General features: G+C 43.1%; 1 protein-coding gene across 1 annotated transcript; it reads right to left on the minus strand.

Annotated features, from left to right (window-relative positions):
• Positions 1-2,733: 2,733 nt before the first annotated feature.
• Positions 2,734-11,741, minus strand: LOC124551371 (prostaglandin reductase 1-like). Its single transcript, XM_047126415.1, has 3 exons — positions 11,295-11,741; positions 10,526-10,873; positions 2,734-3,348 (listed from the first exon to the last, which is right to left on the minus strand). Exons 1-3 carry the CDS (start codon positions 11,493-11,495, stop codon positions 2,896-2,898), a joined length of 1,002 nt encoding a protein of 333 aa, XP_046982371.1. The 5' UTR covers positions 11,496-11,741; the 3' UTR covers positions 2,734-2,895.
• Positions 11,742-26,639: the final 14,898 nt, after the last annotated feature.

Raw genomic sequence — 26,639 nt, forward strand, 5'->3', positions numbered from 1 at the left:
ACAACACAACACCCAGTCCCCGAGCGGAGAAAATCCCCAACCCGGCCGGGAATCGAACCTGGGCCCGCTTACATGGGAGGAAAGGGCGTTACCACCCAGATAAGCTGGCGGACAGTGCTTGTGGTTTCAGTATGTGACAGGTGACCACAGACAGTATTTTTGAGATAGCGTAAATATGAGTGTTAATATTCACTCGGTTGATATGGCACTATTGGTGTCACGAGCAAGAGGTGTAGCTCGCTGTCTAGTAGCATATAAGTTATTAACCATTAGTAGTGATTCGGGAGGTGGAGCTAAGTTTATTCGTGGTTTCGATCTGTAGACCTAATTATGAGCAGCCATTCAGGGGTTTTAGTTAACTTACAGTGAGAAATACTACGTGAAATTTAAAATTTTCCCGGTGAAGTTCGAAGAGATTTGGAGACTGAAAGAGATTTCTCTTCGAACTTCGCCAGCTTTGATGGCTTAAATGAAGATGACTGGCAGGTGTCCAGTCGAAATATCATCGAGTGAAATTTACGGCGACCAAGTGCAACACCAAAATCTGTTCGAATAAGAAATGCTATGTTACCTTTATGGTGAAGTCTTTTCGTAATTTGATTTTGTTTTGTGCACAGAAAAGAGTATGTCTAGGTATTTAAGCATGTAAGGTAATAGGAAATGTTGGAATAGTGGCATGTTTAAGTGTTTCTTTCCTGTTCTGTTTGCGTAATTAATAAGAGGTAGTCATGTCGTGATCAGTACCACAGGGAGCAGGATTCTCGATACCAGAGTAGGTTACCGCAGAAGGGGTATTGAGAATTTTGAGAGACGAAGCAGGTAAGATGCAACTGGAAAATGAAAAGATGTCAAAGAGATGGAATGCGATTCAGGCTGAGGAGAAGGAAATAGTTTCTCGAAAATATAGGCGTATAGAGAGAAGTTGTTGAGAGAGCACAATGAATGGATCATCGAAAACGATTGGGAGGTCAAGGATATGTGGATTACGCTGAGGATGGAAAGGAGGGAATGACAAGAAGTAGAGTGTAGTGAGAAAGCGGAAGCTGAGAAGGGGAAGAGTAGGCTTATGTATTGTTTGCTTGTTCCTGCATAACGTCCGACTTCTGTTAGTGTAGTTAAATCGATCCTGGATGGATGGTCTTTTGAGTGTGAAGACTGAGGTATTTGTAGATGGTGCCGTGAAACGAGTTCCTGAGAATTTACGCAAGACGCGCAATAATCACATTGTAGAGGTTAAGAGTGGAATTGTAGAGTTTAATGTAGTGGGAATGAGTGTGTGTAGTTGTGAAGTGAAGTTTGGAAGGTAGGAGACGAGGTACTGGCAGAAATAAAGCTGCGAGGAGAGGGCGTGAGTCGTGCTTGGGTAGCTCAGATGGTAGAGCACTTGCCAGCCAATGGCAAAGGTCCCGAGTTCGAGGCTCGCTCCGGCACACACTTTTAATCCGCCAGGAAGTTTCATATCAGCGCACACTCCGCTGCACAGTGATAGCCTCATTGTGGTGAAAAAAGGTGTTTTCGAATTTTCGTTTATTGTATAATTCAGTAAACTGTTAAAGTAACAGTGATTTTAGATAGCATACGAAAATGAGAATTTAATGATAGATGTGTTCCTTACTGAATTTAACCTGAGGATACAACTTAGTACCTTCAGTACAATAAACAACCAATTCGTGCAACGCACTTATTATCAACATTATATACATTCCTTGCTAGTTTTGCATAGTTCTTAATAGCAGATACTATTTCTTGCTGAAGGGATTCTGATATGCACGTATTATGTTGTTCTATTACATATATGAGTGACGAATGAATGTTGCAATGATATTGTAAAAATGTTGCTTCATTATTGGTTGTTCTTTCCTATGCCTTGGGATTTACACTTTTATGACTTAAAGAGTTTCTCTCCCTTCTCTTTGTGGTCCAAAATTTTGCTTTACTGTGGAAAAAGACTTAATGGAGAAATTGAAGATTACTGTGTCTTTAGACTGATTTGAATTATGTTCAGTGTAGCTGAAGCTAACCTGGCGAACACAGTAATTCTGATTGTTTGATGTACAAAATGTCCCAGAGTTGTAAGCAAAGCGCCAAAGGACATGTGTTCATCAATCATTTTTCGACAGAAATAAGTGTTCCAGTGAAATAACATATTTTGATTTCAGTGTCGTCTTCTAAATGTTTTATGGCTCCAGTCTTCAAAGCAATAATGAGGTATTTTTAGAATGAACTATGTCGTATTTTTCGAGCATAGATCGATGGTTATCTGCTACCGTGTTCAATGAAATCGATAGCAGACTGTAAAAGTATTAATGGGACCTAGAATAAACTAAAAAATTAATATTATTTTATACAAACAATTATCTGTCCCTCATCCTCGTTTCCTAATGTTGCGCACAACTTCCCTCGACATTAATTTTTGTTTTGTGCGAAGTTAATATTTGGTTGGGTCGCTCCAGACTGTCGAGCCCTCTGGATGTACAGGCGGTTGCGACTTCCAGCGTGGAAATGTGAGGAAAATGAAGCCATTTCTTCCTCATAGTGTATTCTTGAGACATTGGTGATGTAATTTGATGGAACAGAAAAGTATCAGAAATCGATGGTCGCTGAATGTGACGGCTACTTGACGAATTTGATGAAATAATAGGCACCAGCGACACCAGTGTAATCGGCTAGCTGATAGGAGGATAATATACGTAAAAATTATTGTTGTTTATGGAGTGAAGGTCTACACAATAATTTTACAGAAATAACATTTTATTGCTAAGACAACTAAACATGTCTGGCAAATTCTATTCTTTTTGCTGATGATTTAACACGTACTATTTCAGTTCGTTGAATCACCAGAGTCCTTCATATCTTCAATGGAGCGAGGAGCATTTATCAAGCGTGAAAATCAACTCACACTTTGACAACCGCTTTGCCCAAGTTCTCGCCCCTGAGCATGCCAATGAAAGCTTTCGGCGTGTTCTGGAACCCTTCCGTGACGGTCTCCTTGTACTTGAGTTTGCCCTCTTTGATCCACTGCGCCATCTCGTTGAACGCCTGGTCCCAGTTGTCCAACCAGCGCCCCACGAAGAACCCCTCCATCTTGAGCTCCTTCCCCACCATGTACCTCTGTATGACGGGTGCCAGGGGCACCTTCGACTCGTTGTAGGACGAGATGCAGCCGCACACGGAGATGCGGCCGCGGTGCTTCATGTTGGCGATCACCGCACTGCTCTGTTCGCCTCCCACGTTGTCGAAGTAGACATCGACGCCATTTGGGGCAGCCTCCTTCAGCGCCTTCTCCACGTTCACCGTCTTATAGTTGAAGGCATGGTCGAACCCTAGCTCCTCCTTCAGCCACTTGACCTGAGAATGAATAGAGAAAAATTAAGTATTCACGTCCCACGCTCATGTGGCACACTAACGCCACCTGGAAAGAACAAAATGTTTGAGACTAAAAACAGAACTTTTTATTGGTAACGACAGTGACAGAATAGAAAGAACGACAATGAAATAGAAAGAGGTAGAATATCATCATGTGTTTTTACTGATAGTTCAATATACGTGAAAGAAGTGTGATAGGACTGCTGTTGTTCACCATGTCACTATTTTTACATAAATGATTTGGCGGACTCGTTGGGCAGCAATCTATCCCTGTTTGCCGATGATGCTGTGGTGTAAGGTAGGTATCGAAGTTAAGTGGCAGTAGAAAGTTACAAGACGACTCAGACAAAATTCCCAGTTGGTGTGATGAATGACAGCTAGCTCTAGGTGTAGAAAAATGCAAGTTGATTTGGATGAGTAGGAAGAACAAACCTGTATTGTTGGGATACACTATCACTAGTTTCATGCTTGACACAGTCAAGTCGTGTAAATATCCGGGCGCAAAGTCGAAAGGCAATATGAAACAGAGGGAGCGTGTCAGAAATGTGGTAGAGAAGGCGAATCCTCGACCTACGCTTATTTGGAGAATTTTAGGAAGGAGTGGTTCACCTGTAAAGGAGACCGAATATAGGACGCTGGTGCGACCTATTCTTGTGTACCACTCGACGCTTTGGGACCTGTAACAGGTCTAATTGAAGGAAACGTTGATGCAATTCAGAGGCGTACTGCTAGATTTGGTACCAGTAGGTTAGAAGAACACGTAGGTGTTAGAAGATGCTTTGGGATTCAAATCGAAAACCCTGGTGCGAAGGTGACGTTCTTTTCGAGAAACACTGTTGAGAAAATTTAGAGTACCGGCATTTGAAGCTGACTGCCAAACTGCTCTACTCCCGTCTTCATATATTGCTTGTAAGAACCTTGAACGTAAGATAGGAGGCATATAGACAGTCGTTTCTCTCTCGTCCTATTTACGAGTGGAACAGGAAATGGAAGGACTAGCGGTGGTACACGGCATCCGCCGACACGCATTTTGCGGTGGCGTGTGGAATATCTACGTAGATATAGGGGTAGATGTAGAAGTGCACCTTGTCCTCTGTTATTTTCATAAAAACAATTTATCTCCTTCGAAAATTATATGTAAATACATCTCTCTCAAGGAGGACACTGAAAACAGTAGTAGAATATTTTATGTACCTACTAACATCATGAGGCGGTGATATAAAGTTTTACTGAACGTGTCAAGGACCGAGGAAGCGAATGCTACCAACATGTATGATGTCTAGATCTCAATTCCTTTATGCCTTTATCTTCCAAGACTCAAACTACTAACAATATAACACGCAGTGCTCTGAAAATGAATATCAGCAGAGCTCATCGACATTTGTTCATTACCTTCATGAAGGACCAGTAGGTTCCACTCGTTTGTTGTATATATTCTACATCAAGCAAACGTCCGCCTATTTAGCTGAGTGGTCAGCACGCCTGACTGCCCTGCAGTGGGCTCTACTTGGATTCCCGATCGTGTCGAAGATTTTTTCCACTCGCGGACTGGGTGTTTGGTTGTCGTCCTCATAATTTCATGAAAATCGAAATGCAGGTCGCCCGGTGTGGCGTCATCTCTTAAAGAACTGCAACTTGGCGGTCGAACTACCCCAGATGAGGTCTCCCGGTCATCAATACCATACTATCATTTAGTCTTAAACAAAACAAATGTGTAGCAGTCACTTTTCTAACCAACAACCTTGCCCTTCATAAACAATGTTTGTACTGAAGGAACTATTCGAGAACAGCTTAAATTACACCAGTATATATGTCCCACATTCCAAGCTACTTAGAAGATTGGCTGTACACCTCAATGCCTAACTCTTCTAATTGAAAGGAATGGGGATACATGTCAGGAAGCATAAAAAACAGAAGGGAAAGAGAAAAGAGTAAATTTTAACCGTTCAGAATGAATAATCCATTCTCAAAAAAAAAAAGCCTGTCTTATGCCATTTTTCCATGATACCATTTCTTTGAGCAGTAGAAAACTTCCATTTTGTGCAGCGGACATACGGTGAAGCTTCGAAAGAGAGATGGTGATGCTGCAAGAATTGAAGCTGTGATTAAAAGTCATTAGTTGAGTCTAGATTGTTCAGTCTGTAAGAATTTTTCCTGCAGAAAAGTTTTATGCTCAAGTCGGTGTCAGACACATTATTTTAATACGGCACGAAGTTTCGAAAAATTGCGCTCATACTCCTGCAAAGTGAAAAATTCAGTTGGATCGCCGGCCACTGTGACCGAGCGGTTCCAGGTGCTTCAGTCCGGAACCGCGCTGCTCCTACGGTCGCGTGTTCGAATCCTGCCTCGGGCATGGATGTGTGTGATGTCCTTAGGTTCGTTAGGTTTAGGTAGTTCTACGTCTAGGGGACTGATGACCTCAGATGTTAAGTCCCACAGTGCTTATAGCCATTTGAACCATTTTCAGTTGGTTCTGTATTATTGGAAGTGGTTATAATAAAATTTTGCTACTTGTGACGACACCTAGGGGTTACTGCTACTGAGGTTGGTCTTCTAAACAGCGTCCATATGACCAAACCAGTTGCTTGTTTATCTGTGTTTGCTCGTATGTTAGGTACTTGGGCTACGCAACGCTCTGTTTAGAAGAAAGGCTCGTAATCTGTAACTATGATCCTACAGTCAAATAGTATGTACATTGGGTAGAATTGTTAGTTAATAAAATACACAGAACAACTAAATAAAAGTTCAATGTATCATTTAATGACAATGATTCTGTTATAACATGTATAATTGATGTAGACGACAGAGAATAACATTGAATCTTGTTGGCTACGCAATTTGAAACGGTAATCCTAAAATTTGGTTTTCTCCAAATGTTTTACGAAGTAACCGAGTGACTTCACGAGCAATGTGAGATTGAACTCCATCGTACATCAAAACAGTTGACACCAAAGCACCGTTCTCCCGTAGCTCAGGGATCACATGTTGGCGAGACAGATGGTAGTAACGTTTGAGATGATAGTAACGTGTGTTGTTCACGCTGCATGTCGTTGGGATCTGAGCTCCTCAAAGAAGAGTGGAGCAATTATGAACCGTGCCGTGAAGCCACAGCAAATGACGACGCTTTCTCTATGCAGAAGAACACAATGAACTGAATTTTCTCATTACAAGAGCTTTGAAGGGCGATTTGCTTTGTTTGTTAAAAATCATTGAAAAGCCAAGTTCACACAAAGTATTTTTTTTTTTATTAAAGACAACGGGATTCAGCAGTCTTGGCTGTCATCATCAGGTCTTAAACTTCTTTTTTTAATAGAATATGTTCATTTTACGCTGATCTCTTGCACAAGACGTCAAGTGGATAAAAGTTAGCACATCTTAAAAATTTGTCATCGCTAAAATATTTAAAAACGCACAACATCTTGTACAAAAGGTCATGTCTATATACATATTGCTCTGTAACAAGCATCTGTGAACGATATGTATGTGAACATGGCCTTTTGGACCAATTTCTGTGTGTTTTCAAATATTTTAGCGTTGACAAACGTTCGTAATATGCTGAGTTTTATCCGCTTGACGTCTTATGCATGAGATGAGCGTAAAATGAGCATATTTTACTACAAAAAGAATGTTTAAGACCTGAAGATGACAGATAAGACTGTTGAAAGCGGTTGTCTTGAATAAAAAAAAATTTGTGCGATCTTGGCTTTCGAATGGTTTTTAACAACTACCTGAACGTTCGTTGGCGGTTGTGAACCCCAGATGCAACAACTGTGAGCGTTAATTGGCACAGTGAGCTTTACGTGTGCTTCATCAGTTCACAAAACATTTCAAGACAACATGTCGATAACTTCAACCTCTGCAAGAAACGTAAGAGAAAAGTCTACTCGAATGTCTGCGTGACGTGGTAGAAGTTGGGGAATAGTGTTAAGTTCGTACAGATACCATTTCTCATTTGCTTGCAACACTTTCTCGAACGGTGGACCATGGAATGTTCAGCTTTCGTGACACAGCTGGTGCACTGCTTGAAGATCACACACTGCATTCAGCGTTCCAGGTGTGGTAACAGTATATTCTTTAACAACTTGAGGAGCAATTGGCCTTCGGCCTCTCCCAGAAGCAACGACCTAATCGCCAGTTAATTCGAACTTCCGAATCATGTTCTTCAGCTCCGGTGCAGAATGAGGACCTCTCCGTATTCCTTTTATGCGTCGGTTTTATGTGTCGGTGCTGCTGAAGAGCGGCAGCTCCGTTGCTGTTGTTTTAATATAACAGCTTTACGAGTAAAGCGGTGACAACCATACTACTAAGGATCTCGCTTTGTCTGCTATCCCCAGCAGCCATAATGGCGGTCAAAATCCTGAAATGGTCTGAGGAAAGGACCGAATCCGGTTGCTAACATATAAAAAAATCTGAAGACGCTATGGAGACTGTTCCATATTTGATTTTTACAAGTAAAGCCATGCTCACCTCGTCCAGATTCGCGTTGACTGTCTGGAACAGTAAGACTGGTGCCTGTATTCCAACCCCGAGTGGCCATGCTAGTACCGGCGTCTAACGGCAGATTATGGCACTAAAATTGCTAACGACGCAAATCCTGCAGTGCAAAACATCATTCCGTCTACACTGCTTCAAGCAGCGAAAGTTCAGCTCGCACCAACCTGGAGTAGTTACAACTCCATGCTACTAGCTCCAGCAATCAGCAAGGAATATGTACAGGTCTCGAGATTATCATCGATTGATCGAAACCGGTCAACATTTTCTTAAATGGAATATTTTATGCGATCTACACTGTTTTTATTAGATTAGTAATTATAAGCATCCTGTATCTCTAACCACATAGACATCGAAGATCCCCGGAGTGTACATGGTATTGGCGACAAACCGTCACAGATTTTTTCATGTCATTTATCTCAATCTAATGACTGGTTAGTGTTGTTTACAATAATTACCAGTAAGATTCTGGAAATAGTCTGAAATCCATACCTATAAGCAAACGCAGAAAAGCAACATATTTTGGCAACATATTTCTAAATGGTTATCACTGTTCCAACTAATTAATCATCCAAGGTGTGTAGAGGGAACCGTGCACTTCTACGATGACATTCACAGACACAGAATTTCCTATTCAGCAGCAAAATTAACGTAACTGTAACCTCAATTTCAGAGGCAGAAACCTGAAGGAAGCAGGAATCTGAGAATATCATGGAGTTGTTTTTGTATGTCCATCCGTTTCGCTGGAGATCTTCGAGAACACTACCGTTCACTATTGTAAGAAATTGAAACGCCTACAGGCGTCCTTGTGAACTTATTTATTGTGGAGCTACTAGTTCCTGGGCTCAGTGCGCCATTTGCAGATCCTGTTTGATGCTAAAGGGATTATCACGATCCATATATACACTATGTGATCAAAAGTATCTGGACATCCCCCAAAAGATACTTTTTCATATTTAATGCATTGTGCTGCCACCGTATGCCAGGCCAGATACTCCGTATCAGCGACCTCAGTAGCCGTTACGCATGGTGAGAGAGCAGAATGGGGCGCTCCGCGGAACTCACGCACTTAGAACTTGGTCAGGTGATTGGGTGTCAATTGAGTCATACTTCTGCACGCAAGATTTACACATTCCTAAACATCTCTAAGTCCACCGTTTACGATGTGATAGTGAAGTGGAAACGTGAAGGGACACGTACAGCACAAAAGAGTACAGGCTGACCTCGTCTGTTGACTGACAGAGACCACCGACAGTTGAAGGTCGTAATGTGTAGTAGATAGACACCTATCCAGACCATCACCCAGGAATTTCAAACTGCATCAGGATCCACTGCAAGTACTATGACAGTTAGGCGGGAGGTGAGAAAACTTGTATTTCATGGTCGAGCGGCTGCTCATAAACCACACATCACGCCGGTAAATGCCAAACGACGCCTCGCTATGTGTAAGGACCGTAAACATAGAGCGATTGTACAGTGGGGAAACGTTGTGGGGAGTGTCGAATCACGGTACACAATGTGGCGAACCGATAGCAGAGTGTCGGTGTTTGCGAATGCCCGCAAAACGTCTTCTGCCAGCACGTGTACTGCCAACAGTAAAATTCGGAGGCGGTGGTGTTATGGTGTGGTCATGTTTATTATGGAGGGGGCTAGCACCCCATGTTGTTTTGCGTGGCAGTATCACAGTACAGGCCTACATTGATGTTTTAAGCACCTTCTTGTTTCTAACTGTCGAAGAGCAATTTGGGGATTGCGATTGCATCTTTCAACATGATCGAGCACCTGTTGATAATGCACGGCCTGTAGCAGAGTGGTTACACGACAATAACGTCCCTGTAATGGACTGGCCTGCACAGAGTCCTGACCTGAGTCCTATAGAACACCGTTGGGATGTTCTGGAACGCCGACTCGTGCCAAGCGTCACCGACTGACCTCGATACCTCTCCTGATCGCAGCACTCCGTGAATAATCGGCTGCCATTCCCCAAGAAACCTTCCAGCACCTGACTGAAATTATGCCGGCGAGTGTGGAAGCTGTCATCAAGGTAAGGGTGGGTCAACACCATATTGAAATCCAGCATTATCGATGGAGAGCTCCACGAACTTGTAAGTCATTTTCAGGCAGGTGTCCGGATACTTTTGATCACATAGTGTACGACGCATCACTGGCTTATATAACTGGTTGAAGCAGACTATCTGTTCAACACTTGACAGTTGATGGTTGGAGAGACGACATCACAGTGTTACAGATAGTCTGTGTAAACTTATGTTGGTCGCTGATGCATCGTAGATATGGATAGTGATATCCCATTTAGCATCAAGTTAAGACCTGTAGATGGCGCACTGAGCTTCGAAACTGATAGCTACACAATAAATAAGATCATAAGGATAGCTGTAGGTGTTTCATTTTCTTACAATCATTCAGTTGTGTTTGGCAATATTCCGTAAAGGCGTTGGGGGTGGGGGTGGGGTTTGAGTGCGATGGAGCGAAACAGTGGGCAGAGAACGGGGATGTGGAGAAAGATAGTGACAGAGAGGAATAAAGGGCAACCTCAACTGATGGATGGAATGTATCAAAGGTTAATGAAGTATGGGAGGTGGCTGTGGTAAGACCAAAAGTTTAAGCCAAGGAAAGGGGACGACAGATAATGGGAATGTCTAGTGATTACCTTTACGTCAGAGCCTGTCATGCCGATGACCTTGCAGCCCTTGATGCGAGCTATCTGCCCGACGATGGACCCTACAGCGCCTGCCGCGCCACTGACGACCACCGTCTCTCCAGGCTTAGGGTCGCAGATGTCCAGCAGTCCGAAGTAGGCTGTAGCTCCAGGCATGCCCAACACTCCCAGCGAAAGAGACAGCGGCAGGTCTCCGTAGTTCTGCACCAGCATCGGTGGCAGAATTTCACCATCCTTCGCTGCTGGGTTCACCACTGTGCGGTCGCACCAGCCCCAGTAGCCGACGACATGACGTCCTACTGGATAGTCCGGTGACCGGCTCTCCACTATCCGCGACACCTGTAATATGGTAAAGAAACAGTATTGCAAACCTTGTCCTCTGAAACACTTGCAGATACACGTAAACGACGACTCAGTGGAATGTCATCGGTTTGGAAGGCACTCATAAACTGCATCAGCTAAGCTGGTCGAGACAAGTCTGAGAAAGAAATGACAGTTTTAGGCCAGAGACGGCTTCCCGATAATCATTCCCTGATCCCTTTCCTGAAGGGTTAGAGATATCCGCTCAGCTTTCATGTGGCAGAAATAGAAGAATACTTACTGCACGTACACTGAGCGTGATTTTTCTTTTATTTGATGAAAGTATACAGCGTCAATGACGCAACAAGAAGTACACCCAAAAGACGTACAAGTCAGATCCAGTGGTGAGGATGAAATACGAATGTGCATCGCTTCGTATCATCTTCTTGATGACTCATACCTGTGATCCTAACATGGTGGCGCCGACCTTATGCCTCTGGGAGTACGCCCGCTGGTATGGGTCCACGCTGATGTATTCTGCCTCGCACAGTATTTGGCCATCCTGCAACGCTGGGAGCTCTTCGGTCTCGATTTTGAAATCAGTAATTTTGGGCTCTCCTTTGAAGGGGCTCGTGATGACGATTTTCCGAGCATTCACCATGATTGACGGCTTCTGGCGTCTGCAGTAGGAATAACAACGATGTCAAGGAGCTGTTAACCGACTAACAGAGCGGTGTCGTGTTGCGTGAAGTACTCGCTCGCCAGCTGCTGCCCAGTTATTTATGCCCACGTCTGCTGCGATAAGACGATAACGTCCTGCACCTGAGTGCAGATAAGTCACGCACACACCGCCTGCCTAGGTGAGTCCGCTTATCTCTGTATGCGCATCAGCAGCACGGCGGCCTGTGTAACTTCTGGAAACGTATAGTCGAGATTGTTTCTGTTGTAAGATTCCACCAAGAGAATGAAGGTCACAGCCTTCCTTTAGATAATTGGTGAGGCCCACGCACTTCCGATTCACCATTATGTTCTGCTCATTAAATACACAGATTAATCATTACCTTGCAAATAAAGGAAAAACATTCATTCATATGTCTGTTTATTAGTAACTAGTAAAGGCTGCGGTGACGGTTTGGCACCAAGTGAGTTACCTCCACGAGTTGGATACTATCTGTAGAGACGGTGGCCAGCTGTCACAACATTAGACCATCATTGTCCGTCTCTGTAAGTTTGCACAACCAATCGATCGGCAATCAGCGGTGTTATGAAAATTCCAGGGAACTTCAGCAGCACTGCAATAGGTCAGGTGCGTGAAACCATGGGCATTTGCATGTCAGCTCACCCGGCCCTTACATATGTAAGTGCTCTCGAACCTATCTTGTAATGAGGATCAACCGCAGCCAGAAGCAGTCATTTTTGAACCAATAACGACCGCTTGAGTGTCCTTTGCAAATAATTTATTTAACGACCGATTTCCTTGCCTAGGAGCCACTTCATCAGTTTGTTGTTGTTGTTGTTGTTGTTGTTGTTGTGGTCTTCAGTCCAGAGACTGGTTTAATGCAGCTCTCCATGCTACTCTATCGTGTGCAAGCTTCTTCATCTCCCGGTACCTACTGCAACCTACATCCTTCTGAATCTGTTTACTGTATTCATCGCTTGGTCTCCCTCTACGATTTTTACCCTCCGCGCTGCCCTCCAGTACTAAATTGGTGATCCCTTGATGCCTCAGAATATGTCCTACCAACCGATTCCTTCTTCTTCTAGTCAAGTTGTGCCACAAATTTCTCTTCTCTCCAATTCTATTCAATACCTCCTTATTAGTTATGTGATCTACCCATGGTTCAGCATTCTTCTGTAGTACCACATTTCGAAAGCTTCTATTCTGTTTCTGTCTTAATTATTTATCGTCCACGTTTCACTTCCATACATATCTACACTCCTTACAAATACTTTCAGAAACGACTTCCTGACACTTAAATCTATACTCGATGTTAACAAATTTCTCTTCTTCAGAAACGCTTTCCTTGCCATTGCCAGTCTACATTTTATATCCTGTCTACTTCGACCATCATCGGTTAGTTTGCTCCCCAAATAGCAAAACTCATTTACTACTTTAAGCGTCTCATTTTCCAATCTAATTCCCGTAGCATCACCCGGTGTAATTCGACTAAATTCCATTATCCTCGTTTTGCTTTTGTTGATGTTTATCTTATATCCTCCTTTCAGGACACTGTCCATTCCGTTCAGCTGCTCTTCCAAGTCATTTTCTGTCTCTCACAATATTACAAAGTCATCGGGGAACCTCAAAGTTTTTATCTCTTCTCCTTGGATTTTAATATCTACTCCAAATTTTTCTTTTGTTTCGTTTACTGCGTGCTCAATATACAGATTGAATAACATCTGGGATAGGCTACAACCCTGTCTCACTCCCTTCCCAACCTCTGATTCCCTTTCATGCCCCTCGACTCTTATAACTGCCATCTGGTTTCTGTACAAATTGTAAATAGCCTTTCGCTCCCTGTATTATAGCCATGCCACCTTCAGAATTTGAAAGAGAGTATTCCAGTCATCATTGAAAAAACTTTCTCTGTGTCTACAAATGCTAGAATCGTCGGCTTGCCTTTCCTTAATCTATTTTCTTAGATAAGTCGTAGGGTCAGATTGCCTCGCGTGTTCCAACATTTCTACGGAATCGAAATTTATCGTCCCCGAGGTCGGCTTCTGCTAGTTTTTCGATTCGTCTGTAAATAATTCGTGTTAGTATTTTGCATCCGTGACTTATTAAACTGATAGTTGGGTAATTTTCAAATCTGTCGACCCCTGCTTTCTTCGGGATTGGAATTATTATGCTTCAAATGCTTCTGAGCACTATGGGAATTAACTTCTGAAGTCATCAGTCCCCTAGAACTTAGAACTACTTAAACCTAACTAACCTAAGGACATCACACACACCCATGCCCGAGGCAGGATTCGAACCTGCGACTGTAGCGATTGCGCGGTTCCCGACTGTAGCGCCTAGAACCGCTCGGCCACTCTGGCCGGCTGGAGTTATTATATTCTTTTTGAAGTCTGAGGGCATTTCGCCTGTCTGATACATCTTGCTGCCCAGATGGTAGATGTCAGGGCTGGCTCTCCAAAGGCTATCAGTAGTTGTAATGGAATGTTGTCTACTCCTGTAGTTCTAATGGAATACTGTCTACTCATTAGTTTAAATCTGTAGATAAATAGCAAGGACGCAATCACTTGTCCTGTATTATGGCTTCAGCACACCTGCATTTTCGTTTATAGTTTGGTTTTATGTAGACACAGCTTTTATAACATTAAGTACTAGCACACGTTCACTAACTCTCATTAGGACTCTATACTTGACACTGTATCGGGTTTAGACTGCTGATAAAAGCTAGTGCACGTGTGCTAGTAACGAGGATCCCACAGTAAATGCTCCAAGTATATCACTCTTTTGGTAGTGGTGGGACCTGGGGATGGCGGTAATGTGCCGCAGAAACTAGTCGTATGTTATAATAAAGACATTCTCAAGATATAGCTGTGGAAGAACGTCTTCTGATATATATCGTCAGTTGAAATCCCTCGTCCCTGCAATAAAAAGGACATCCATAAATTCTGCAGAGCATGTTTGGCTTGAACAGCGGTGTGCGGACAACCGTTATCCTGTTGGAAAACACTCTCTGGAATATTGATCACGAATGGCAGTACAACAGGTCGAATCAGTAGAGTGGCCTACAAATTCAGGGTGTGTGGGATAGCCACGACTGTGGTCCTGATGTCATAAGAAATTTCAGACCAGTGTGTCTAGAAAGCAGACAGGTTGATTGCAGGCCCTCCTTCTAGACAACACACAGCCATCACTAGCGCCGAGGTGGAATCAGTTTTCATCAGAAAACACGACAGATGTCCATCCTGCCTTTCAATGAGCTCTCACTTGACACCACTGAATTCAGGAGTGGCGGTGGTCTGGGATCAGTATTATGAATGCCGCAAGGCTTTTTTCGCAGACGATTTGTAACAGTTGGTTGTGTCGCTTTCATGCCAACTACTGCTCAAATTTCTGCTGCAGATACAGTACGACGAACACAACGGCTTCCATCTCGGTAGTGCCACGTGGCCATCCAGAGCCCGGTCTTCTTGTGACCGTACATTCTCGTGACAACCGCTGCCGGCAGTGATGTTCAGCGGCTACATTCCTGCCAAGTCTTTTTGCAATATCGCAGAAGGAACTTCCAGCTCCTTGTAGGCCTCGTTCAAACTCAATGGGGTGTTGATAATAGCAGCTTAAAGACATTCTTGACTAATATCGACTCACCACGTTCAGTGTCGAAGGCAAGTAACTCGCACGAGCGTTAAAACGTGTATTGAAAGCAAAAATAATTTCCATCCTCGAAGTGGTGCTGCTAGAGTCCCTATTAGGCGACTGAAGCAAAATCGGAAATTACATCGTGTTTCGGGGGTACAAACACGCTACCAAATTTCGTTTTTGTCGCACAATTCCTTCTTGCTGCAATTTCTTTGTGTGTCAGTGTACTTCCTGCTCATGTTTCTTTGTTGCCTGTAATCGTATTACGTTATTCGGGGCAGGATCCTATCTGTTTTGTCGGTGAATGTGACCACGGCACACAAATTTTCTATTGGCATATTGCCCCACTTCACCAGCGTAGAACCGTTTTCCGCCACCGACGTGGCTTATCGCTCAGTCCATAACTGGCCACTTTTCCGTCTGCTTGTCCATGCACTGCGATCTGCTCTATTTATAGTACGTCATTATCACACAAATTTCCCAAACAGATTTGTCTTCATGCTGTTACATACTTATACGGATATGGTGTCTGCTCTTTCGGACATGTCCGAAAGGACAGACACCATATCCATATAAGCATATAGTTCTGGCAACACCAGCCATGACCTTCTTCTTCTGTGCGGATGCACACATATTCCCCGAACTCTTACTGGACTTGGTAAGAATGTCTTCCACGAGTAATGAGTGTGTTGGGGTGGGACACTACGAATGTAGTGTGCGGACGTACAAGATGTGGATGTGGGAAATAGTCCCTGCAGTCGCACTATCCTCTGTGCCTTCGGTTTCTCAGACGGATAGAGCATCTGCCATGTAAGCAGGAGATCCCGCGTTAGAGTCCAGGTCGGGGCACACATTTCCACCTGTCCCCGTAGATGATATATCAATGCCCGTCAGCTGCTGAAGGGATTAATATAATTCTAATTTCATACTGTTATTGTTACCATGTGGGCTCTTGTTCATACTTCCCACATTTTATTAATTCTTAGGCACTCTGGGTGGGTTGTGCTTGTATATCCAATAGTTAACCGGTTAAAATCGGCCATTTGTCGTCGGCTAGGATTCTTGGTACGTGGTTTTAATTTTTAATTTTTGGATTGGTTTTCTAGCCAATTATTGGTTTTTTATTGCGATGGGTTGGAAGGCTATTTCTTGACGGTTTTTAAAGGTTGACGATCAGCTAACTGCGTTATTTATTTACAGCAAGAAATATTCAGTCCCGTCCATACTGCCAGATCAATGTCATGATTCAACGTGTAAGTAATTTTCTCTCTCACTATTGATTGTAACTGTAAGTCGAGCGCAATTGTGCAGAACGTTTATTGTAATTCGACAGATTTAATATGCTGATGTGGCTCCCAGGCTACGAATCCGGTCGTCAAATAAATTATTTACGAGAGTAGCCAAGCGATTATTACTAAAGAAGGCTCTCCACTTTGCCGACAGGAGGCACCAAATGGGCTACCGCTGCGGAGCATGCTAGAACTACGTGGCCTGTAGATGTACTGTCGTTCTACGCCGTCCACCGGAGCAGCCATCATTGTCCGTCATCCCACGGGACCACCTGCTGTATACGCACTAGCATCGACTCCTATGGGCAAAAGGTACAACTGGAGCCCTTCTGGTCATCAACCCCCAATCTTCTAGTGGCACCAGACACCACCAGCCGGTTATCGTTGACCAGAATTCGATGCGAGGAAGCCGTCGCTTCTGTCACCAGCTGCTGCTTCTGCAAGCCGCCAGCACTCTCTCTCTCTCTCTCTCTCTCTCTCTCTCTCTCTCGCTGCATATCTGCACCAGTCTGCCATGCCAGCAACTGGTTCTGTTAGCTAGGAATGCTTGCCGTGCAAAAGTGCTCCAATCCATAGCTGTGCCTAAGATGTGGCGGCCCCTGTCAAGAATACGACAGTGCATTATCGCCGTGGACATTCACTCTCTCACGTATGCCGAACCTAAGGAACGAATCAACCAGTTCCAACTCGGATGTGGGATATTCACGCCTTTTCCCGCTAGATAACAACATGCCTGAAATTAGGGAGTAGAACCCGACGCCGTGACTGCCGGCCTTCCGATCCTCGAATAGTTTCGACACTACGTGCGCTATCGACGACATCTAAGAAGAACATTGTCTTTTTTTTCTTTATTTTTTGCCTCTGTCGCGATATTTTGGCTGACTTTGCTGCTCACGTCATGAGGCATATAATATATTTCTTGTTGAAATAGAATATAATCATTTTGTGGCGTATTGGAGTAAGTGGAGCCGATCCATAACGCGAATGTTCGCTAGTTTCGACACTGAAGGTTATAAAACGGAACACTGCGTGAATTTTCTCATATTTATTTCTGACGTTATAAGACAAAATACAATAAATCTAAGCTATATTAGCTTTGTTCCCAATGAAAAGCTAACTGAATGACTCATTGACGCTTATCACATTCACATTAGATTAGATTATTAAGTATGTATAAATGGTGACCGAAGCTTTCCAACATTACGAGCCACCATATTTCTGCAAACGGACTGTTCAAAGAGAGCACAGGACGGATAGTGTTACAGGATAGATGTGATTCTTCTAGCTCGGATCTATGATCAGCAGCATGATGATTTAGAAAATTATGTAAACCATTAAATTAAAGACACATAATGTACATCCCATCCGCAAAAGATGGGTGTGCTTAATAATTGAAGAAAAATACTTGGAATAAACATCTTTTTTTGTCTTTAGAGTTGCCTGTGTCCTGTACAGGATGAAAAACTGTCACAGGGTGTCTACCCCTTAACTCACGAGGTGTGGTGATTCAGACGGCGCGAAAATTTTGTACTCGCTCTCCAAGGACAGTTGTGGTGGAATACTTCTGTACTCCCCCTGTCCCCTTGCAAACAATCACAATAGCAGCATACCTTCAAGACAAATCGCAGTGGTGCAAAACTTTTTTGCAGCGCCAGCTTACTATGTTTTGTTATCGGTTGCGGTATCGCCTTCTCTGTGTGTGGACACGTGTTATTGATAGGTGTTGGAGTCTCCTAGACCGCGCCTTCAGTACGGTACCCTACAGCTCAAAATGTGTTCTCACGAATGTGTCGGTTTTAACGTTCCCGAGTTCGATCACATTGTTAGTCGGACTGTGGAGGAAGGTGTCAGTGACATGGATGAAGAAATAAACGGAAAAAACGACGATTTTACATTAACCGTTGATCACAGTACTGCTATCGGAAAAGAATATCATTCAGAGGAAGAACTCCAGGAAAGTTTTGTTGGGGATCTGTTTCTTCAATGGAATATTTAGTGTCTGTTAAACCCGATTGTGTTCTGAGTGGTGATAAGAAAAATGTAATTCCCAGCAATGACTGTCAATTTGACAGACTTTCTTTTTGTATCTATCGGATGGAATTTTTATCCGGAAACTCAGTACTCAAACAGTCCATTTAAGTGCACTATTTAAAAGAACCACACAAAATTATATGCTTTTGTGTGATAAATAGTAATATGCTGCAGGCTTCGTTTATTGCAATAAAACGAACTAGGAGCATTTAAACAACACTTAAATACTTGCAGAAATAAATCTTATACAGCATAAATTAAAAATTTCATATGATTTTTGCCTTAAATCTCTGTTTAAATAGAGCGGTCGCAGAGACCGCACCTCGTAGTATACGTTACAGAAATGTCACCTACGCATGGACGACCCAGTTTGTATATTTTGCTTATTTTTTCATAGTTCCACACAACTTCTTCCTGTTTTCTCGATTGATCTGTGTTCAGTTTTTCAAGGCCTATCCACTGTGCCAACTTATAACTAAATCTGAGGGGGGTGCGATGGGGATGTTCCCTTGTCAGTAACGTATACACGCACCCACAGCGTAGTGAGATATCCCGACGTCAAGTTCCAAAACTGATATGGCGTAATGGGTTTGCGTTACGATTTGGAGCTTCCTGAGCGACGTGTCTGAATGGACTTTCTTGTTATCGCTCTTGGGGCTTATCGAGCATTTGACATTTCCTGCCGGGCGACACTGATGAGATACATATAGCTCCGAATCAGTGGAGTCACTGCATGAGGAAGGCGCCGACAATGGTTCAGCTTTCACAGTCGCTCTGTCACTGCTGACTAACAGAAAGTGGTGTGGTAGCTGGTAACGTAGATTCCTCTATTTCTCTTGATCTACATCGACATTCCGCAAGATACTTAGCGATAGTCGGAAGAGGCTGACTCTGCACCACTGTTATTTCTCCCACTCTCTGCCACTTCTAGAATGTAGTTTAAAAGAAACACTGTACACAAATTTCCGTATGACCGCTAACTTCAGTGATTTTTTTTTTTTTTCGTCGTGGTCATTTCGTTAGTGGCCGAGCGGTTGTAGGCGCTACAGTCTGGAACTGTGCGACCGCTACGGTCACATGTTCGAATCCTGTCACCGGCATGGATGTGTGTGACGTCCTTAGGTTAGTTAGGTTTAAGTAGTTCTAAGTTCTAGGGGACTGATGACCTCAGAAGTTAAGTCCCATAGTGCTCAGAGCCATTTTTCATTTCGCGAGAGGTATGCGGGAAGAATTAATACGTTGGCCAACTGTTCTTCCAAAGGACGAGAGTGAGTAAATAAATAAGTCGATAATGCCACAGTAATACATATCGTGTTAAATTTCGTGCCTATACATTTATAGAACGTGGCAGCAAATGTCACATGGAAAGTAGCTGATACACAGAATTCCGCGGTCAGTGGTTGACGTCCTGCAGCCAGAACAACAGAGCAGGTGTGCTGTGTGTGTGTGCACCGGTCTAGAATAACGCTATTTTCGTGAGCCGAGGGAGTGTCAGCAGAGCACGCTAGTAGTGAAATTTCTCCCGTGTCTGGTTAGAATTGTATTTCACGGATATCTGTGGTCAACTAGAGGAAAGAAAAAGTCAAAAATAAGGAGCGTACTGGTCGTCATGGTTATCGAGTGATGGCACATCACTTCCCCGACTCGGGAAATTTTTTTACTTTGTAGGTTGCAGCAAATTGAGGCACCAAATGCTGTTCACACTTTTCGAGAGATCACTCGTTAGATGTGAACGCAGACACAGGAATTCTATGCTGCCGGTTTTTAACGCCTTATCGAATGATGAATAAGTGTTTAACTTTACAAGGGGAATATGCAGAAAAGGGAAACAAATTTCAGGCTTGTGCACTCAGTTCTGACTTCTCAATCCCAGTATTTATTGACTCATCCTAATCTCGGAATTAATCAGTAGCCTTCCCCGCTATAAAAGATGCATTTATTGTAGCGACAAGCATTGGAGTTCGTTGAGGGCCTCGAACATGATTTCGCTCTTAGTAAACGATTCCGTGACGAAACATGTCGCTTTTCATACGGTATTCTCTGTATCTTCTGTTAATCCTACTTTGTTAGCGGCCCAGACTGATGAACAATATTTAAAACTCTGCCGAACAAATGTTTGGTAAGTCACTTCTTTCGTTGATCAGTTACATGTCTTAACATTCTGTGAATCTCAGCCTGGCAACAACATTTCTTAAAAATGGTTCAAATGGCTCTGAGCACTACGGGACTCAACTGCTGAGGTCATTAGTCCCCTAGAACTTAGAACTAGTTAAACCTAACTAACCTAAGGACATCACAAACATCCATGCCCGAGGCAGGATTCGAACCTGCGACCGTAGCGGTCTTGCGGTTCCAGACTGCAGCGCCTTTAACCGCACGGCCACTTCGGCCGGCCAACATTTCTTACAATTTATTTTTCATAGCTTTAACGGGGGATGTAATGTATTTTAAATGATAATTAATTGAAACCCTCAGCTGCCAACCTCGATGGGGACAGCTGAAAATGCGTATTAGGTACATTACGTATGTAGATTGTGGACAGTTGGGAATGTGGGTCCCACGGGATGCCTGCAAGTGATAAGTCCCTGCAGTCGCTCTATTCATCCGTATCCTCGGTGGCCGAGATGGATAGAGCGTCTGCCGTGTAAGCAGGAGATCCCGGGTTCGAATCCCGGTCGAGGCACGCATTTTCAGCTGTCCCCATCTACGTATATCAACAACACCTGTCGGCAGCTGAGGGTTTCAGTTAATTATCATTTATTCTAGAGAAGCTGCACGTTCATCAGTGGTATCTGTTCTTTCGAGAGCAGCTACTATCTTCATATATAGTAATGGATTTTGGTCCAAAAAAACCGATTTTTCAAAAATATTATTTTCTTGATCTACACAGGTTAATATTTTTTGTGTGTGAGTTTAATCGTGATAGCAGCTTTAAAAATGTCTTCAAATTGTTAAACTGATTAGCTATGCACTGGCGGCCACTACCACCTCTTCCGATATTTGGGAAACTGCTTGCTTGAGCGGAATTTTTGTCAGTGTGTAGGCTATTTTAATTCGATATCTTTGGCTGACATCTGTATCTCTGACTGACATCCATATCTTTGTCGGAAAACTTTCTTGCATGTGACTTAGTTACTTTTTGACAACACTGATACGTATCAGTAGGTGGAAGGTTGAATTCTCAAACCCTCACGTGGAAGTCGAGATATATGCATAATGGATGATGGAAGAACTGTGTTTATGAAACTGAGGTTTCTTGGAAATCGGTTTACCAACAAAGAGAAGGAAGCAGCGCGAAATGAAGAACGTAAGCTCTCACCTTCAGCATCGAAACTTGGGACAGGAGAACTGAACAGGTGAGTGAATGATGTTGTATGGATGCTACTGGATTCAGATGTATTTATATACAGCTTCTCTGCCAGGCTATAAAGTTTTCCTGTTCATGTTTTAGCTGTAAAAATGCAAAAGGCATGAGTGTTGTTGAAGAAAGAAGTGTGGGAATAGCTTGTGACTTATAAATTAATTTGTTATTCGTGTGCTATAATTTTTAATTTTCCTCCTTAAAAAAAAAAAAAAAAAAAAAAAAAAACGGACACTGTTACCTACGAAAGCAATTTTAGGTTAGCATATGCTCTGATATACCTTGGACAGGGCGGAGAAGGAGGTAGTTAATTGTGTGGTTTCCGGAACATGCTTCCACCTGCGCCTATCCTTGGGAACTATGACACCCCGTCATGCAGTTTCTTTTTCCTCGGCGCGATGGACAATGCAACGTGTCACAGCTCGCAGCACCGGGGTGGGTTTACAGTGCTTCCGTGCTCACTAAATCTACCAGATTCGTGATCTGTGGGACATCCTTGATCGGGCTGCTCGAGCCACATATCATCAACCCAGTAAAATATCTCATCTGGGCGCGGTCCTGTAGTCAGCATGGCTCCACATTCCTGTCGGTACCTTCCAGAATCTCACTGACTCTTCCTGCACATCACACAGCGGTTTGCGCTGCGGAAGGTGACTTTTCAGGCTTTTGGCAGGCGGTCACACTAACGTCAGTGGACAATCTATGTTTCCCCTATTTACGCATCTCCCTACAGTTTTGCATCTGTCCTCTGGACATTCCCACTTAGCCATTTTGCACTTTTTGCCAATCTCACTTTTTAGGCGGCTGTATTCTCTTTTATCTGACTCATTTGCTGCATTTTTATGTTTGCAATTTTTATCAGTTAAATTATATACCTCCTGCTTTGAAATGCCTTGCTTGTTTATTTCCGTGATCCCTCTGCTGCCTTTCCTATTTCATCTCCCAAATCTACCTCTTCGACTTATTTTGCATTCCCTTCCCTTGTTTCAGCTCATCCTATCTTAATGGTCCCTCTGAAGAAACCTAATACAAAAAGAATAACGGATCACATCTCCTTACGTTCCTTATTTTCCGCAATTTCTTCAGTTCCACTCTACAATTCATAAGCAAAAAATTGTGGTCAGAGCCATATCTGCTCCTGGAAATGTCTTGGGGTTCACAATGTGATTTCGAAATCACTGTCGAAACGTTATGTAACCAAATTGAAACATTCCAGTGTCGCTATGTTCCTTCTAAGGGATGACTAAATTATGCTCTGAGCAAAATTCTAGGAGGCTTCTACCTTTGTTATTCTTTTGCTTCAAGCGACGTTTTCCTGTTGGGTTTCCTTCTCCTCCTTTCCCTACTATCGAATTTCAGTCACCCATCACAATTAAATTGTCGTCTCTCTTAGCTATATGAATATTTTTCTGTATCTCATCATACATTTTGTCAATCTCTTTGTCTTCTCTAGAGCTACTTAGTAGCGAAAAAAGCATGTTCTATGTCTATCTTGGCTACGATAATGCATTCACTATGCCGCTGATAGCAGATTACCCATTTTCTTATTCAGTCTTAGGCCTACACCTGCACTGTCCCCGTTTGGTTTTGTGTACATAGCTCCTTTCTGAGTTGACATAAAGTCTTATTGTTCCTCCAACCACATTTTTCTGATTCTCAGTATAACTAACGTCAACACATCCTTTTTTTCATTCTTTAACCTACCTACTCGATGAAGGGATCTAAAATCCCATGCCGTGATCCTTACAACGCTAGTTTTTCTTCCTCATCACGACATATTCCATAGTAGTCCCTGCTCAGAGAGCAGAATTTGAGACTATTTAATCCCCAGAATGTTTTGTCCAAGAGGATGCCGTAATCATTAACCTGTACGATAGAGTTGCGTGCTCTCGGGAAAAATAATAACGAGTGCAGTTTTCCCTTACTTTCTACCTTTCGCAGTACCAACACAGCAAGGCCATCTTGGTTGATGTTACAAGAGGAGATAAGTCAGCTATTCAGTCTGTTGCCGCTGCAGCCCCTGAAAAGGCTGCTGCTTCAGGAATCACAAGTATGTCTGGTTTTTCTGCAGATAATCCACTAACGTAGTTGCACCTGTGATATGGCTGCCTGAGTCAATGAGGTATGTGAGCGTCCCCTTCGGAGTAAGTTCCATGGTTCATGGAACAGTGCTATATTCCTATGAAACATGGTAAGCGAAGCAGAACAGATTGCTAAGAAAATATCAAAAGAACAGCAGAAAACATTAAGAGATTTTAAATGGCCTCATGAAAGAACAAATGCAGGAGAACACACACACAAACACACACACACACACACACACACACACACACACACACACGTATATTGAGCCCTTCCAACACATATTGGCGCTGTTAAGTTACTGTATTCCAAGTAAAATACGATAAAATTTGATGAAAATGTCGTCTGCTATGTGCTTGCAGAGTCTGTTCTTGGACATACGAGGGCTATTGGGAAAGTAAGGTCCGATCTGGCGCGAAATGGAACCCACAGTGAGAATTCTATGATCCTTGGCACATATGTGGTGGGCAGTGGCTCTAGTATATCTGTCGATAACGTCACATCGCTCTTCTCAGTTCTGAGAGCATAGTGAGCACGTAAACTTGCCTACAACATTGTGTCTCCCGCCTTGTATGAGGGCCTGGTGAGAGATTTCACCTGATGTTATGCAACCCACAAAACGTAACTCTGAAGCGTTTCCTTCTTCATGCCAATTCTCGGCCGAGCTCTAGGGGGTGTAGAAGAAGTTATCGCAGCGTGTTTGATGTGGCAGTTTGATCACCCTCAGTACAGCTCGTAGCTGAACAGTTGGCTATGAAGACAACATTTTGGCACAGACAACGAACTGTAGACGAGCATAGAGAATTGGCGGAAAGCGCTGGTGGCTGCCTTCTATGACGACGGTCTTTGAAAGTGGGTACAACGCTACGACAAATGCCTAAGTAGAGAAGTAATTTGAAGGTGCAACTAACTGTTGCAAATAAAACATATTTTATTTTTAAAGTGGTTTCCTTCTCGCAACTGGTCGGACCTTACTTTCCGAATAGCCCTCGTAATATTCAAGGAACCTTAAACGCCTGATTTTCTTAGAAGTTTTTCAGTACAGTTTAACTTCACCAAACATCATTTTATGGAATAAAAGCTAACAGATAACGTTCCACATTAGAAAAATGTAACTGCCGTTGTTGACTGGCTAACATACAAGGTCGAGGCACATTAATATGAAGTCCGCCTATGTTTGGCGTCAGCGTGTAGTAACCACTGACAAATGGCAAGTGGCTGCACTAGCTATCGAGAATATAAATCGCGCCTGGTCGACACGGAAAGCAGTGCAGTCGTTGTCATATTGTGGAAAATGAGCGATTTACGTGAAGCCCAAAAAGGCTTGATCATTGGCTTTCGGGCAAAGGGAGGAAGCACATTCAAAACGGTTAAGTTTATAAACTGTTCGCGTGCCGCCGTGGTTAAAGTATACCGTAAATTGCGAAATGGCGCTGTCCAAAACTGAGACCGAGGCACCTGGGGTTCACTAAGGGCCAAAGATAGCAAGGGTGAATGACGTCTGCGGAGATGTGTACATGCAAAGAAACCTGCAACTGTTGAGCAACTGGCAGCCCATATGAACCAAGGAGCTACGAACAATGTCTCCTCAACGACGTATCAGTGAACATTGTTGCGTATGGGCGTTTACAGCATGCGCATGGATCATACTCCCATCCCAGATCACGTAAGAAACAGATTGACCGTCCTTACGGCTGAACAGGCAACCGTAAAAATAGTTTTCCCGTCGGTCAACAGATGTCGCAGGCGACGCTACAATGCTAACTGACCTGTCCATGTCGCGGAATTGGCAACGCTGTATCTTCGGTGACGTGAATGACGCTGATTTGTCTTCGGCTAGAGCGCTGCGCGCGAAATGCATTCGTCACACAGCTGACTGTAGACCATGATCGGCTATGGTTTTTCCCGAGTTTTCAATCGAAGAATGTAGATTAGCTGCTGTAATTCTGCAAACCAAGTTTATTTCTACTGTAGGGATACTTCTCACAATCATATGCGAAATGAAAAGTAATACACAATCTGCACTCGCGCATACCTGTTACTATAGGCAGTGTTGTTTTCGAGAGAAAGCTGTGTGAGGATTATTGGCGCACAGATAAAAAAAATTAAAATAGGCAGTGTCTATAGTTTGCATGCTATGCTCGTTCTCTTCTATCCTCCTCCCTTCATTCCAGTATAAACGTTTGTTCACATGTATAAATGAATGGCAGTGAACATTGGTGAATTATCTATGAATACTCATTTGCAGTAGTGTAAACGAGGTTTTACACTCGTTCACTTCGTTCGCTCTAGTATATACCAGGATTTAGAGGGACCGATGACCTAGCAGTTAGATGACGGCTATTATTCATTTATTTCACTGTTGCGATCTCAGCTCTAGAGCCATTTTCAAGTACCAAGGGAAAGGTCTTGTAAGGTAATGCTTCTTATATTGTTTACCAAATGTTACCACACTATGCTTTGCTTTTTGTTATCCATATCTTATATTGGTTTCAGTTTTCACATTGCACACAAAAACGCCTCTACAGCCAAAATTACGATAGTGAAGTGAATAAACAGTTTAAAAAAAGTCCAAATCGCAGCAAAGATTTCATTTAAAAATTATATGATATGATTCTTGTACAGGAAGGGCTGCCACGTTATATCAGAATAGAAGATCGACAAAATTTAGATAGGATCGAATGCTTAAGGCTCTTTATTAATTCATACTCGTAACTAATTTATAGACTT

The sequence above is a fragment of the Schistocerca americana genome, chromosome 1 (genome assembly GCF_021461395.2).
Source record: "Schistocerca americana isolate TAMUIC-IGC-003095 chromosome 1, iqSchAmer2.1, whole genome shotgun sequence".
In the NCBI taxonomy this organism is placed as follows: Eukaryota; Metazoa; Arthropoda; class Insecta; order Orthoptera; family Acrididae; genus Schistocerca; species Schistocerca americana.

Coding starts and splice junctions, on each gene's coding strand:
- LOC124551371 (XM_047126415.1), bottom strand. CDS start 11,495: ATGGTGAATGCTCGGAAAATCGTCATCACGAGCCCCTTCAAAGGAGAG. Junction 10,874..11,294: donor CCACCATGTTAGGATCACAG/GTATGAGTCATC, acceptor ACCATATTACAG/GTGTCGCGGATAGTGGAGAG. Junction 3,349..10,525: donor TGACAGGCTCTGACGTAAAG/GTAATCACTAGA, acceptor ATTCATTCTCAG/GTCAAGTGGCTGAAGGAGGA.